Raw genomic sequence first — 15776 nt, 5'->3', positions numbered from 1 at the left:
CGCCGCCGTTGCCAGGGAGGGGCCGGGGCGGCCTCGGCGAGAGCGGGACCGACAGCGGGACCGACACCACACGGGAGCGGGATCGGCACCGGCACGGCCGCCCCCACCGCCGCCCAGCCCCGCCGGCAACGCGGAGAACCCCGGGAGGAGCCGGTGAGGCCCGCGCTGCGTCCCGCCCGCGGGGGCGGCGGTGCCGGTGAGGGCCGGGCCGGGCCGGGGCCGGTTCGTCCTGCCCGGCCCGGGGGATGCGGGGGCGGCCCCGCGGTGCAGAACCCGCTCTCGGAGCTGCGCTCGCCGCGTGTCGCCTTTGCGGGGGCGGCTGCCGGGGCGGGTTGCTCCGCGGTAGCCGCAGAATGACGAGGTGCTTCCCCCCATCCCTGTAGGGCTTTGCCTTGAACCCCGTTTCCATCCCCTAAACCCACCCTTCCCTCGGGTGTTTGCTCGGTGTCAGCGGCTGGTGCGAGGCAAGAGAAGGCGGCAGCGATTTCCCTGCTGTGAGATGGGTGGAAATTTCCTGGCCTCGGGCAGCCCGGTGTGCTGGTGACGCCGCGTGTGGACGGCAAGGAGAGCGAGCTGTGCTTTGTGTGCAGGTCGAGTTTCCTCTCGTTCTGACAGGGCACACAGCCTTTTCTTACAGAAGTGTGCACACAGCCCTGCTATCTGCAGCAGCGAGGAGGTCAGTTCTCCGCTCTTGATAAAAGAAATAACGGTGTTCTGCTAACAAGGTCACGCTAAGGTTCGAGTTGTGCTGGAGGGAGGTCCTGCGAGGAGATGCTTTCTGATTAAGTATCGCAATTTGCAGCTCAATAACTTTTTATCCTTACGTGTTTCTCTTGGGGAAATCCAGGTATCCCACGTCTTGTAATTTTGCAGACAATGCATCTGCCTGCACGTGCACCTGCCCTTCATTCCCAGCCAAAGACTGAGCTGTCTGCAATTCCCATGCCTTGCTGGCGTAGTTAAAGCCCTGTGAACCCACAGGGCGATAAAAGGGAAGGAAACTATGCTGTGAGGAACTTTTCATCTGGAGCAGCATCCACAGCTGGTACCTGGGGGAGGATGAGCACTCCAAATGGATTTGCACAGCACTCAAGGGCGTGTGTTACTCAGAGCATGGAGGGTGGAGCAGTGCAGGACCTGCGGGCTAAAAAAGCTGGAAAAGCAGCCAAAAAGGAGGCTGGTGGCAATGTGGCACTTCCTGCTGAAGGTCCCGTGAGTGTGGGCACCCCTGTAAGTGAGACCTTAAAGCTTCTACCAGAGGAGCTCAAAGCCAATATGAAAATTAAATCGATCACTCCAAGGCCTCCCCGGAAGCCCCGGCTGGAACGTGCTGCATCTCTGGATGAGAAGAGCTGGAGGAGGTGGAGGCGGTTTAGGACGAGCCAGGAGAGCCTGACTGATCCCAACGACACGAGTTCATCCAACGGTTCCCTGCAGGAAGCGTCCCCCAGCCCTCCCAACCGGGGCAGGGCGAGCCCCTGCCATCCCTGCTGCCAGCAGAATTCCTTGCACAGTTCACCAGACGCCTCAGAAGCCAGTCCCGTGGGGAAGAGCAGGGGAAGCACCTCTGACCTGGGGAAACGAGCCTCCGAGATCTCCAGTGCCTTTGGGGGGCTGCTGCGGGGGAAAGCGTTCGCGGGAGGCAAACCCCGGCTGTCCCAAATCATGCCAGCTCGCCCCCTGCCCCCCATGGAGCTCAACGTGGCCTCTCACACCCTGAGGACAGCTAATAGGATCGACTCAGATTGTCTGGATTACCGACATTATTCTCAGCACAAGTTTGGGAGGGTGAGCAGCGGCCTGAGCGACACCCGGCTGCACGGCAATGGGATGGTGTACGACAGCTGCTCCACAGACTCCATGAAATCCACCTTCAGCCTGCTCACTCCCATTCGAGCCAAGGATGTTCGGAGCAGGTAAGTCCCCCAGCTTCTCCTGGCAAAAGTTTGGGGGGCTGTTAGCAGGGAGAAGAATCCCACTGGGCAGGGGCTGCGAGTGTCCGACCGCTCAGAAAGCACAGAAGTCGTTCTGTGTTATTTAACCTGCTGTGGAGACTGGAAACAGTTGGAAGATTAACAGATTGGTACAGATACACTGTGTTTACTCCTTTTAGCTGATTATTTTCATTCTTGTGTTTGATTTGCTGTCAGTTTTTTTGTAATATTTACGTAACCTTTTTTGAAAGTTTAGAAACAGTAACTGTGCATGCCAACAGTTGGGAGAACCGGTTTTTTTAAATCTAAAAGTACATTGGGCTTGAACTGAAGTGTTAAATGGCAGGAAAAATACCCAAATATTTTAGCTTGAAGCTATCATGCAGGACATACAGTGTCATCACTGTCCTGTAAGGTGCTGTGTGTCCTCTGCAGATGTTGTGCTTTTTTGGCTTCTGGGAGGATCAAATCACCTATTGGGAACTGCTCCAGTGTCCCACAGGAGCTCCTCTGCCCCAGCTTTTCCAGGAAAGAATCTAGTCATTGATTCAAAGGATGAGAGTCAGCGGCAGAGGGGAAATAACTGAGATAAATTAAAGTGTTACCAGTTGGTAAGAAAGCCCTGGGATAGATTGTTACTTGTTTGCCATGAGGGTTTTCTTCCACTTCCCTCCCTGAAGCAGCTGCAGGCAGTGGCTTGCCCAGCGCTCCCTGACATTGTGCTGTCATCGTTATTTGCAGAGCTTAAGCAAGATTAAAAATGCTTATTCAATGGGCAGTCCTTGTGCCAACAGCCCTTGCCTGTGTAAACAGCGTGTCCTTTGGAGGGGCAGGAGGTGTGGGACGATCTGTCCGTTCCAAATGTGATATTTTGAGACCTCAGGCTCAGTAAGTTGTTTATTTGATGAGCTGAATTGGAGGAAGAGTGTGAATTTGAGTCTTCGATTAGGAGCAACTTGGTGCCAGAACACCAGGCATGGTGGAGCTATAAACCAAGGTGCTTCAAGATACTGCAGTATCATGGAATCACAGATGGGTTTGGGGTGGAAGGGACCTTAAAGCCCATCCAAGTCCCACCCCCTGCCATGGGCAGGGACACCTTCCACTAGCCCAGGTTGCTCCAAGCCCCATCCAACCTGGCCTTGGACACTTCCAGGGATGGGGCAGCCACAGCTTCTCTGGGCAACCTGGGCCAGGTTATCAAACCAGTCTCTTCATTCTGTGTCTGAGGTAAGTATTAGTGGAGCTGAAGACTTGGGTGGCTTCAGCCTCCTCATCACAGCACCTGGGCAGCATCAGCCTCACCATCATCCTCATGTCCTGGCTTTGAAAGGCTGATTATGACAATGGTTTTGTTTTATTGTAGATGATCCACAAACTCTCTATAAGAGTTGGAACTTTATAAGGAACTTTAGGCAAGCAGAACAATATATAAATACTAAATGTCTTCTTCTTAAAGATATATTCTTGAATAATTCAAGATTCAAGCATTATAAATCATGATTCCATGCCCTTTCCTTGGATACTCTTTTATGGATCTTCTGTTCACAGGAGCTATTTGGAAGGCAGCCTTATGGCAAGTGGTGCCTTACTGGGAGCAGAAGAACTTAGCAGATATTTCCCTGATCGAAATATTGGAATTTTTGTGGCCACCTGGAACATGCAGGGTCAGAAGGTAAGGGCACAGAAGTCTCCACAGTGGTAAAGTTACCCCAGCTTTACTGATGTTCTTCTGTTCATGAATATGTTCCTCATCAAACTGAGTTCATCATCTTTATCAAATTACAAGGTACTTTTCTTGTAAATCTTAGCACAACTAATATTGCTATTTTTTTTCATTTCTTTTTTAATAGGAACTTCCAGTGAATCTGGATGACTTCTTATTGCCAACAGATCCTGACTATGCCCAGGACATGTATGTCATTGGGGTTCAAGAAGGCTGTCCAGACAGGTAGCAAAAACAATGTAATGAACCATCTTCTTTTATTGTTAAGTAATTATTTTGCTTTGAATTAGCCTGGAAATAGTATCCATCATAACCTTAATATTTTCAATAATCAACCCATTTAATAAGACTGAATTCACTGCATGAGCACCAGGGGAAATAGACTTTAGAGCAAAAAGGCACAAAGATCTGTAAATCATAGAGTCATGGAATGGTTTGGCTTGGGAGGGACCTTGAAGTTCATCCAGTTCCACCCCCTGCCATGGGCAGGGACACCTTCCACCAGCCCAGGTTGCTCCAAGCCCTGTCCAACCTGGCCTTGGACATTTCCAGGGATGGGGCAGCCACAGCTTCTCTGGGCATACTGAATTTGGTCCTGTTAGAGCAGCTGATGGCAAAATCCTACTGATTCCTGTGGCACCTCAGCCCAGCTCTGAGGGGTTCTAAGCTGGCTCAGCTGCGCAGCCACTCCTTAGTCGTTCAGTGGAAGTTTTATCAGTACTTACTGTTCATTGATGTTCTGTGTCAGAGGGACTGCTCTGTTTCCACAATACTGATTTCCTCTCTGGTTGTTGTCTCCTGTACTGTCTGTGTGATCCAGCTGTTGTTCTTTCCTGCAGAAGAGAGTGGGAGATCCGCCTGCAGGAGACTTTGGGCCCCCACTACGTCCTGCTCTACTCGGCCGCACACGGGGTGCTCTACATGTCGGTCTTCATCCGCAGGGACCTCATCTGGTTCTGCTCAGGTGTGTGGGGAGCTGAAAACACTGCTGCCAGCCAGTATCCTGGCTTTTTCTCCCTCTCTTAACTTCCCTGCTCACTGTCTCTAGAGGCTCTCAGTGAAAGCATCTTGTTTTTCTCCTTCCAGAAGTGGAGTACGCCACGGTGACAACTCGAATCGTGTCTCAGATCAAAACCAAGGGAGCTCTGGGAATCTGCTTCACGTTTTTTGGGACCTCCTTTCTGTTCATCACCTCCCATTTCACATGTGAGACATTTACAATCTTGCTAGAAGGGTCCTGTTTGAGGGAGGAGGGGAGGGAACTGTACAGAGGTAAAAAAGCAGGACAGGCTGAAGGCAAAGCTCAGGATTGCTGAGCTGAGAACAATAAGGGGGGAGGATTGTTTGATAACAAACTTACAAAAGAACTGTGTGTGTTAAAACAGAAATGAACTCTGCACCATTGTGTTCCCTTTTCCACACTTCCTATCATTATTTTTCAGTGTGTGAGTTCCCTGGGTCAGTGTCCCATTTTACACATGGAAAATGTCTGATGCCCTTTGGAAGCTCCCCTTGTAACCAAAAGTGGCCACTGAATGAAAATGATTCATCCTTGGCAGTAACGGGGTTTGTGTCTTTCAGCTGGGGACAGTAAAGTGAACGAGAGGAAACTGGACTACAATAAAACCATTCAAGCCCTTACACTTCCCAAGAATGTTCCAGACACAAATCCATATCGATCCAGTTCTAGTAAGTGTGAAACCATGACTGAAACCAACAGTCTGTGCATTGTCTTTCAGTCTGCACTAAGAAAGAATGAGAGTTATAATTTGAGAGAGTGTAAAAAGAGACCACAGGGCTTTTTGTCTGAGGATAGTTATTACTCACACTATTCTTTTCTTTTCTTTTTGAAATTTTGAGGGGGGATTTGAGAAAAAAATTAAAATGGGAGAGAGAAAATTCAAAAAGGAATTTTTATGTGATGTATTTTTCCAGCAATATGATCATTTTGGTGTAATTATTACCAATATTACAGATGTGTTTTACTTTCCAAGTGTTTTCTAGAGCAATTAGGAATTAATTTATTTCAAAACTTAAGAGAAAGAACATTATGTCACTTTGCATATACACAGGTCAGTGTATTGTTTGCCAAATTCCATTATTGTTTCTTAATACTGTGCTGATAATGTCATGCCTAGATAAGTAGGCAAGTCTTTTCTCTAGAAAGATGAATGGACTCTTTGTCTGCAGTGTAGCATTAGGATTTTGTGTTCACCCTGGTTTTAGGTCCTATCAATAGTTTGGTCTCTTTTAAGCTTTTTCTATGATGTTTAAAATTTCTGTTCTTTTTCTACTGGGTTTTTTATAACCATGTTCTGTGATGGTCACGGGCAGAAAACATGCTGAGGCATCACATCTGGTAGTGAAAAGAAGGGATTTTTGCCTGTTCCTTGACCATATCTGGCAGAATATCCTGAACACCTGTGGCCTGAATTTGCAGGTGATGTCACAACTCGGTTTGATGAAGTCTTCTGGTTTGGTGACTTCAACTTCCGACTGAACAAGGACCGTGAGACTGTGGATTCCATCCTGAACCAGAACCCGGACACAGACGTGTCCAAGCTCCTGGTGTATGACCAGCTCACCAGTGAGATGAGCCGGGGTGAGAGGCAGCTCTTTTCCTCCCTCATCCCCATGAACAAAGATATCTACACACAGGACTAATCACAGCCAATTTACTGGAGACCTTTCCTGCTTCCTTTTGTCACATTCCCTAAAAAAAAAAAAGAAGTCAGCAGTTGTCAAATACAGTGGCAGTGTGTCAAGGGACCTTTTGCTGTAGCATTTTATCCATAGCCATTTGCTGCTGTTTCATCTGACTCTCCATAACTTGGGACACCATTCTGTCACAGTGTCCAGGGAATTTAAATTTGAACATTTGAGCATTTGCAAAGCAGCACAAGCTTTCAGTGGAAGGGAAAGTGCATGGACCAGGTGTTCTTTGTTTAATTGGCCACTGACTAATATCCACTGGCTATTTTTTATCTTCACTATGTAATAACTTGAGCCTTCTCCCTTTCTGGAGCCTGACCCCGTGTTTTTCTAGTCATGTATGTACATGGCTGTTGTTTCTAGCCAGCATTAGTAGAATCAATGCAGAAATGTGCTGGATTCTCAGGAAGGAGGAATTTGTTCATGCTGTTCTCTTCCCTTACAGGGTCTATTTTCAAAGGATTCCAAGAGGCTGATATCCATTTCCGCCCTTCCTACAAGTTTGACATAGGGAAGGACAGCTATGACACCACTTCCAAACAAAGGACTCCATCCTACACGGTAAGGGATGATTTCAGCACCTCCCACCTGCACCAGAGGGGATCCAGATGTGCTGAGATTTGTGGCTTAAGGGCAACAGGGCATGTGGGTCTGCTCTGGAAGAAAGGATTGTTGAACCTCTGAGCACAGGGAGAGTTTGGCACAGGCTGTTAACCTAATTTTCCCTGCCTTATATCCTGTTTGAGTGGATTCTGGATTCTCTCTTGTGCTCAGAGCTGGGCACAGAGCAGCTCTGGGGATCAGACACACTATCTTTGTGAATGGATCCCTGTCCAAGACACTTAATTTCACTAAGTGGAGTGTGATAAATGAATGGTTTCTTGTGAACCAGTGCTGCTCTCCAGGGTGGGTGGATGTGCAAAGGGAGTTACCAGCACTCTCCCCTCTCTCTCTCCGTCTCCAGGACCGGGTCGTGTTCCGCAGTCGGTACAAGGACGACATCCAGGCTGTCAAATATTCCTCTTGTCCTGTGATCAAAACCTCAGACCATCGCCCTGTGTTTGCCTTGTTTCGTGTCAAAGTGAGGCCTGGCAGAGACAAGTAAGTACCTCCTTGTGCTGCTCTGTGTGATTGCACATGGCTCCAGGGATCCTGAGGATATTGTCTTCTCAGAATTCCTAAAATAGAGTTTATCCCATGTAGCTCTCTGCAGTCTGTCTGATTTTTATGCTGGTGGTCAGAGCAGTGAGAGCTTAAACCTTGCACTGACAGCTGAAATCCCTGCTTCCAGGTCCCTTAATCCTCCTGAGGGGGATAAACAGAGCCCATTGGAATTGATTACAAATCTGTGTTTTATCTGAGATGCAGTTCTTTGTTTTCCCTGTCAGCATGGGCAGCTCTCCTTTTCTTCTTTCCCTTTTTGGGATCAGTGCTATTTTCCCTCCCCAGTGGTGCCTGCATTTCAGCATAGCTGAATGTCAGTGGAGTATTTTGAGATCCTCCAAGTTCCCAATGTCCAGCTGTGGACTGTTGTGCTAGTAGAACTCTTTAGAAAATTGAAATTACATTTCCCTTTTTACAACCAGGACTTTCTCCATGTAAATGTGTTGTGAAAAACCTTAACTTGTTGCTGTGGAAGGACAACTTTTGTTTCTCCCACAGCAGTAGCTGAATGCATTAAGACGTCAAAATTAGATTTCTGGCCTTTGTTATATGAGCTAGTTGGGAAACATTGGGCAAAGAATACATTTATGGCCTGATCTATGGCTTGTGTTTCTGTTGTAGCATTCCACTTGCTGCGGGGCAGTTTGACAGAGAACTGTATTTAATGGGAATAAAGAGGAGGATTACCAGGGAACTTCAGAAACGACGGGAGCAAAAGGACCAAAAATCCAGCAGCATATGTAGCATTTCTTGAGCTGAGAGCCCTGCAATACTTGTGGTAGAGGTGCCCCGAAGGAGGATTTCAGGCCATGGCAAACTCTGCAGGGAATTGTCTGCTTTAAGCACCTCTGGCAGTTGTGAAGAATGTCTTAAACCTCATCCTGGATTCATCTGCATGAGCTAATCCATGTAGCTCAAGTGCTTTTGCCGAAGAAAAGGAGTCAGTTATTTAAGACATCCATCCCAACAGGTAAAATGGATTTATTTTTAACCAGACTATCTTAGGAAGCCACTGGGTGCAGCCTGTTGTTTGTAGGACTCCACACAGGGGCACAGCTGCTGGAACTGGCATCACCTGGGGCAGGGGACCTAAGAAAAGCCTGCAGAAAGGTGAATTTTTTTGTTTGTCTCTCTGGTTTGGTCAGATCTGCTTCCATACAGTGTGGGGTTGGGTTTTGCTCCTTCTCTGTAGCCAAGTGTACAGTATTCTGTAAAAGGAGTATGAGGGACCAGCTGATGAACTTGGGCAGTTCTGTGTATGGATGGTGCTCCTGTGTTGGGCTTTTTGGGTCCTCTACAGCAAGGTGTGTGTGAATGTACTCCTGTACATTGAAGTGTAGAAACATTGCCTTTCAATAATCATTCTATAGGCCTTCTGTTACTAAGGGGGTAAATACCCTGCTCTCAGGCCATATACTTGGCTGCTTAAAACAATCCCTCCCTGACCTCACTTGCCCTCTCCAGGGCTCATAAAACACTACCTGCCTTCAGCAGCAGGACACCTGAATTGAAATGAATGGTTTAAGTACTGTACTGTGTGATGCTTCACCAAAGTGATGCCAAGTGAGTGTACCAGGGAGGTTTGCAGAGCCCAGTCAGCTCCATGCAGTTCCATTACCTCCAGTCACAGTCAATTCCTTTTGGTTTTGTTTTTCCAACTCGGTGAACTGTGAATAACTTGCTATTTTTGAAGTAGTGTTGTCTTAAGGCTAAACATACTACAAGGACCAGTATGGCACTGGTCAAATGTTAAGTACAGCTAATACTTTAAAACTCCTCATGGGCACAGATGGGCTGGATCATTCATCACCTTTAGTACCTAAAACACCAAGCAAACACCTTGGAGGAAGTGCTGCTGACTATGCAACCTGTCCAAGACAGAGCTTCTGTTCTGCGGTACATTTATGGCACTGACCTGTCTGTAGCCATCAGGTACTTGGATTTCCTTTCTTTTTAAAGGAATAAAAATAAATTAATGCAATACCTTAACTGAGAACCAGCTCTTACTGTTGTCAGAACCAGAGTTCTTTGTGTGATGCATGTTTAGGTGACCTGAGCCATTTGTCTTCAGCTGGAAGAGCAGGACAGATTTCTCTGGGATTTTTAGAACTGAACAAAGCACATTTCACCTGCCAGTGCAAGAAACATAGCCCTTGGCTGATGAATTTAGAAGTCTTACTACTTGCTCCAGCTGTTTAGAGGCCTCTTTATTTCCTTACAAACATACACAACAACTGAACAGGATTTCCAGACTGTGGGCTGCATGAGAAGCAATGCAACGTTTTCTTCTGGTTGCACAAGGAAAGGATGGGGTAAAGCAGGTAAATAGCTGCCTCACAGTGCTCTGCTCCCAGTTTGATTGCTCCTCACCATACACAGCTAGCAGTGAAGTGCTGCAATGCAGCTGTTTATATTTTTAAACCCATGTGTTGGGGGATTATGTAAATCAAATGTTTTATTCCTCGTTTGAGTCTTCATTTCTTCAGCACGTCACGTGTGGCACTTGGCTTTCTGTACCATGGAGTCAGTCAAGACTGTAATGTTTCTAAATGCTGTAATTTTGTGATCTTGGCTCTCAGCTGAGGGACATCTCAGCTGTGAGACAAATGATTGTGTCTTCTTTTTGCAAGGCCTTAAGTTCATCTGAGTGACGCTGAGGAAATGAGGTACAAGTTTTAAGGTGCAGCAGCAGCAGCAGCTCCTTTAATAACTGTTTGTAAAGCAACCCTGGAGGAAAAGAACTTTTATTCTTTAGCACAGTTCACTTCTGGGTGAAAAACCTGAAGAACAGGATCGTTTTCATTCTCAGGTGTCCATGTGGCATTATGCACAGTATCTCTGCAGATGAACTCCACAGAAACTTGGTTATGCCATGGGTCTGCTTCCCTCTGAGCTCCAGCAAAATGATGAAGTTAATTCCCAGACATGTGACTCCTGGTGGGTACTACTGACGAAATGAATCCATGATTTGTAACAAAACCTGGGCTGCAGGAAACTTTTTGCCAAACTTGACAGGGATAATAACTATTATTGTCCTAATTCAGTTTGAGCAAGTCTTTGTTCAACCTGGTAACAGCTATAAATATTCTTTGTGTAAGCCAAGCTCTTTAAGGTGCCACCCCATCCCTCGGGAAGGAATCCCACGCGAGCTCTTCACAGTCCGGTGCTCCGAAGCAGCTTTGCTCAGTGGCAGCACAGCTCCATGGTTGCACAGCATGGCTGGGAAGATGTGAGGGAGGGAGGGTGGTACAGCAACATTATACTCTGAAAACCACGTTCCAAAAGAAGGGAGTCTGTGAGCCTGGCAGGACGCGCTGCTCTATCGGAAGAGCCGGTACAGCCGCGGGAGCCGCCCGTCCTTGCTGGAAAGCGCCGCCTGGATGTGCTCATAGGAGGGCAGGTCTGTCAGGTCACCCAGGGCAGCCACAGCTGGCTTCTTGTGGAGCATCTTAGTGACCACCCTCTTGATATCAGTAGGTTTCACCTGACCTGCAGGCAAAAAAAAAAAAAGGCAGAGCTGTGACAATATCGTAAGTAGAATAATACTCAGAAAAACAATCACTGACTCTTTTCTTCCATGCTTCTGGTTTTCCCTTCCTTCTGACTGAAAAAGCCCTGTGCTACCTTGAAAGCAATCAAGAACAGTTTGAAATATATTTGTGCAGTACTTATGCCCCCAGGCTTTCTCAGGCAATTCAGCTGTGCTGCAAGAATATGCTTTAAGTTGTCCTGCCCTGACTGTACCTACAGTTCACTCAAGGCAAGGTATTGTGTACTCACTGATGAGAGCACAGAGCTCATGAGGTAGCTTCCTTGTGTTGGTGGCCAACACCTGCCTTCCCACATCCTCAAAGATCACTGGCCTAGACTCGAGGTTCATCATGAGCATGGACTTGAGCTGCGTCTTCGCTCGCTCGAGTTCTACCTGTGGAGGAGCAGGAAATACAAATAATGTTCCAAAAATTCTGGTGGCTGCTCTCTAACACAAGATAACATGGAAGAGTTCTACAGTGTGTTCACGGAATCCCAGGATGGTTTGCTTGGAAAGGACCTTAAGGCTCATCTCTTTCCACACCCCTGCCATGGGCAGGGACACTTTTCCCTTGGAGCAACCCCAGGTTTGCTCCAAGCCCCATCCAACCTGGCCTTGAACAATTCCAGGGATTATTTCAACTCAAAGACCGTCTGCAAGTTCAAATGTGCTACTGACCTCTCCCACTGCTCCTGCCATGAGGATGAATTCTCTGGTGATGATTTCCACCATCTCCCGAACCTACGGAAAACAGATCATTGAAAGAAGATCAGAACAACACTTATTGTGTCAACATTACTGTCTGGTACTGAGTGGTGTGGTTACTTTTTAAGGACACCTGTCTTTGAATACAGGACTCTGTACCTGTTTGGGATCTGCACTGGCATGGATACACAGGAGACCTGTGTCCTCGTAACTGTGGTGGTAAGAGGTTGCATTGTACATCCAGTGGTGCCTGTGGGTATACAAACAGCATTTTCAAATTTAAAACCCAAAATTTACATGTAAAAATTTAACAAACATGGAGAGTGAGTACCCTCCCAGTGCACTTCAGGACTCTCAGCAGTGCCAATGCTTTTACCCTCTCAAAATGCCAACTGACAAACCAGTCCCATGCTTCAAGCAGAATAACCTGGTGATGTTTGCTTTCATTTTTTCCATATGAACCTGCTGGAGGACTGTTTCTGCCATCCTTTAGAAGGCAAACCAACCTGTTGAGCACGTTGAGGTATAGTCTGGTGAACATGCCCTTGCCAGGCCCTCCAGCTGAGAAGGAGCCACCACCTCCCATCATCATGTTTAGCACCGCAAAGGGAATGAAATCGTCCTCCTGAATTGCAACAAGAAATTCAGTCAGATCATGGCAGAGCTCTCAAGGGTCTGGGGTCAGTAAAGGGGAGGGAAAGAAAGAAACATGGCACAAGAAAAGTGGGAAGGTCAGTGCCTGCATCAGGCTGTCAGTGGAAAAGCTGCTTGTCTGAGCATGCAGCAGCAAGAGTGACAATGTTTCTGTAATGAGTCACTGTTCTGGGATTCTTCAAGTACAGGGCTTCCAAAACAAGGGACTTTAGATTAATACTTACTAAAAATGAGCAGCTTTCTAACCCAATCATGATGTGGGTGAGCTCTGGGATGGGAGTAGGGCCCAGACTCACATCTGACATGTCTTTTTCAACCTGTGGGAAAAGCAGACAGGTTATTAAGACTGATTTTCACTGCTGTTGCATCCAGCTTGATATATTCCTGATAATTAACATGTCACCCAATTACCAGCTGTCACAGCCACTTTTGGCTCATACTCATGAACAGTATGAAACTTCAGAAAAGCAAAAACCAGCTCAACTCCAAATCTGCCCTGCCAACTGACAGCAGAGGGGCACGACACCACCTGCACCCCTTCGCCCCTTACCTTGACGATGCCTCCCGTGTACTGAGCCACGGACCTGTCCACGCCCCTGCTCTGCCCAGTGCCCCACACGGGCTCCACTCCCAGCAGGTATTTCCTGGCACACTCCACCAGCTGCTCGTGCTCGATGCCCACCCCAGCCAGCACCATCCTGTCAGGGGTGTAGTAGCTGCACAGGTACGAGTGCAGCACGGCCCGATCGATTTTGTCCGTGTTCTCCATGGGGCAGAACCTGTTCAGTCCAACTGTGTTGTCTCTGAAGGCTGCCTGAAAGGGAGCAGACACATTCAAGTAACAAATATCACCTCACTCCCCTAAAGCCCTCATCTAAACCTCCCCTTTCTGTTTTGGAATTAAGCTGACCTGGTTGAGACACGTAAAATACGAAAAGCTGAGCATTATTTCATTAATCAACAACACACTGTCACCCACATCAACAAAGGTTAAGTTGCAGATAGTTTTTTTTCAGTTTAGGTTAGAATCTTTCACAAGTGTAGAATGCTGGATTTCAGAGTGGAGGGACAGCAAAATTCTCCCACCACTGAAATCAAATCGAGTAACAAAATAACCTGGTTTTAGAATAACGTAAAATAAACCCTGGAGTTGACAGAAAAATGAGAAGAATGCAGGGGACTGCATGCAAGGTGGAATTTTCAGTGTGTTACCGCATGGATCATCTCAGTGAGCAGAGGCTCTGGGTCAGGCCTCATGTTCAAGTCCTCCAGCTCAAACCGTATGGCCATGCGGGTCATCTCGATCTCCTCATCTGGAACGGGACAGAGAGCAAGAGATGACAACCCCCAACTGCTGCAAGGGAAGTTCTTGATGAGCACAATCTAGTGGAGAATTCTAAGAGCAAGCCACATGTTGGAGATCTTTTTTAGAAGCAGAGAATTGTGTTCCCAGACCTGATAACCTGGGCTGCAGCGCTACGTCGGCCAGCAGGTTGACCACAGTGTCCAGGCCTCTGGCATCAGCAGACACAGCGTACATGATGGTGTCCCTGCAACACAGACAGACAGTTCTGCACTGAGAACTCACTTCTGGGATCATTCAGTGTCATTTCAGTATCAGGAAATTACAGGTAAAGCTGCTTCACTCATTAAATGCTTTTGAAAGGAAATAGAACTGACTTTTATAACCCGTTCAGGTTCAGTTTTGTAGCTTCCCAGCAGCCACCACAAATGGATTTCTGCTGCTTGGAAACAAAAAGTGGCTTTTACTGCCCCACACCAGAAAAAGGAACTCAAAGTGTTTGTCAGTGTTATAATAAGAGCAGGAGAAGGAGATCCCACCTCGATGCCTGGCAGTCACAAATGCCCCCGTGCTTCTCCAAGGTGAGGAGAATTTCATCCTTGCTGCCAAACTGAGCTGTGGACTAAGAAAAAAAATACCAGTGTTATTAATTATTAAAGCAATAACTTTTTATAACCCTTCAGTGTAGCCCAGAACAAGCATCTTCTACATTCTTTTAGTCAAGTGGTTTGATCAATACTCACTGACCTTGTAGGTAAAAGCACAACAGGCTTTCAAAATGTAATAATGGGCACAATAATTAAGTGGGAATTAAGAGGGATGATTAAAGGGATAGAGTACCTCTCCTATAAGGAAAGGCTGAGAGAGATGGGATTGTTCAGCCTGGAGAAGAGATTTGGGTGACCTAATTTTGGCCTTTCAGTACCTGATGGAAGCCTACAAGAAAAATGGAGAGAGACTTGTGACGGGTCTGGAATGACAGGACAAGGGAGAATGGCTTCAAACTGAAAGAAGGCAGGATTAGATGGGACATTGGGAAGGAATTTGTTCCCTGTGAGGGTGGTGAGGCCCTGGCACAGGTTGCCCAGAGAAGCTGTGGCTGCCCCATCCCTGCAAGTGTCCAAGGTTGGACAGGGCTTGGAGCAACCTGGGCTAGTGGAAGGTGTCTCTGCCCAGGGCAGGGAGTGGAACTGGATGGTCTTTAAGGTCCTGTCCAACCCAAACCATTCTGTGGTTCTATCATTCTGGGAATACTGTCAGCATTATTTAAACAGTTCAAGTGCACAGAGCCCTGCCCTTGGCTGCTCCCCCTCCCTTCCCAGTGCAGATTTCGGGTGCTCAGGACCCCGTGCTGGGCAGGGCAGTACTCACAGAGAAGGCCAGCTTTTCCAAGAAGTGGGAGATACCACTAAGGTATTTTGCTTCGTGTCTTGATCCCGAATTCACAAGAACTGGCGTTAAGAAGAGAATAAATCAGTGTAACTTTTACACCTCCGGTCCTTACACAGACACCCGGCTCCGGGGGAGCCGTGGTGTCACCACCCCTGGCCCCTCCGGGTACTCACTGCCCACGGTGCAGAACTGCCCGAACTTGTTCTGGGAGGCGACGCGCAGCCCGTTCTCCAGCACCGTCACCCTCGTCTCGAAGCGCTCCCGGCCCTCGGCGGCCGCGAACACGGCCTTGGGCACGCCGGGCAGCGGGCACGTCAGCGATACGCTGGGGTAGGCTCCGCCGCCGCTGTAGCTCCGCCCGGCCGCCAGCCCGCACCTGGGGACACCGGGGACGTCGTCGGGATGTGCGGGGGCACCGCGCCGGCAGCGCCTCCGCCAAGGCCGGCACTGAGCGCTGCGCGCCCCAGGGCCGGCACCCAGCGCTGCCCGCCTTCCCCCCGCGGTGCTAGGCGCTATCCCTTCGCCGGGCGGTCCCCAGCGCCGTCCCCCGCCCGGCCCGGTGCCCCCGGGACCGCGCTCACCCCCGAGCCGCCCCGCGGGCTCCGCGCCGCAGCCACGCCATGGCCGCCGCCATCTTGCCGCCACCCGGGACCG

The 15776-nt window shown here is 48.3% G+C and overlaps 2 protein-coding genes across 3 annotated transcripts; one reads left to right on the top strand and one right to left on the bottom strand.

Moving 5' to 3' along the window:
* Positions 1–16: 16 nt before the first annotated feature.
* INPP5E (inositol polyphosphate-5-phosphatase E) lies at positions 17–9517 on the top strand. 2 transcript variants are annotated; one of them, XM_032708214.1, is made up of 11 exons: positions 17–153; positions 848–1916; positions 3486–3609; positions 3788–3885; positions 4500–4624; positions 4747–4866; positions 5242–5349; positions 6101–6262; positions 6818–6933; positions 7337–7473; positions 8158–9517. In XM_032708214.1, exons 2-11 carry the CDS (start codon positions 1060–1062, stop codon positions 8288–8290), a joined length of 1980 nt encoding a protein of 659 aa, XP_032564105.1. In that variant the 5' UTR covers positions 17–153; positions 848–1059; the 3' UTR covers positions 8291–9517. The 2 variants fall into 2 exon arrangements, with proteins under 2 accessions (XP_032564105.1, XP_032564104.1); XM_032708213.1 differs by lacking the exon at positions 17–153 and having other exon boundaries at positions 841–1916.
* A 198-nt stretch (positions 9518–9715) lies between these two features.
* Positions 9716–15769, bottom strand: PMPCA (peptidase, mitochondrial processing subunit alpha). The gene is made up of 13 exons (XM_032708220.1): positions 15704–15769; positions 15296–15498; positions 15102–15181; positions 14270–14352; positions 13883–13977; positions 13640–13740; positions 12978–13241; positions 12652–12744; positions 12280–12398; positions 11933–12023; positions 11747–11809; positions 11317–11461; positions 9716–11025 (listed from the first exon to the last, which is right to left on the bottom strand). Exons 1-13 carry the CDS (start codon positions 15754–15756, stop codon positions 10856–10858), a joined length of 1560 nt encoding a protein of 519 aa, XP_032564111.1. The 5' UTR covers positions 15757–15769; the 3' UTR covers positions 9716–10855.
* Between the last annotated feature and the right edge of the window lie 7 nt (positions 15770–15776).

The sequence above is a fragment of the Chiroxiphia lanceolata genome, chromosome 21, assembly GCF_009829145.1.
Source record: "Chiroxiphia lanceolata isolate bChiLan1 chromosome 21, bChiLan1.pri, whole genome shotgun sequence".
Classification (NCBI taxonomy): Eukaryota; Metazoa; Chordata; class Aves; order Passeriformes; family Pipridae; genus Chiroxiphia; species Chiroxiphia lanceolata.
This window is presented reverse-complemented; position numbering and strand designations above follow the sequence as displayed.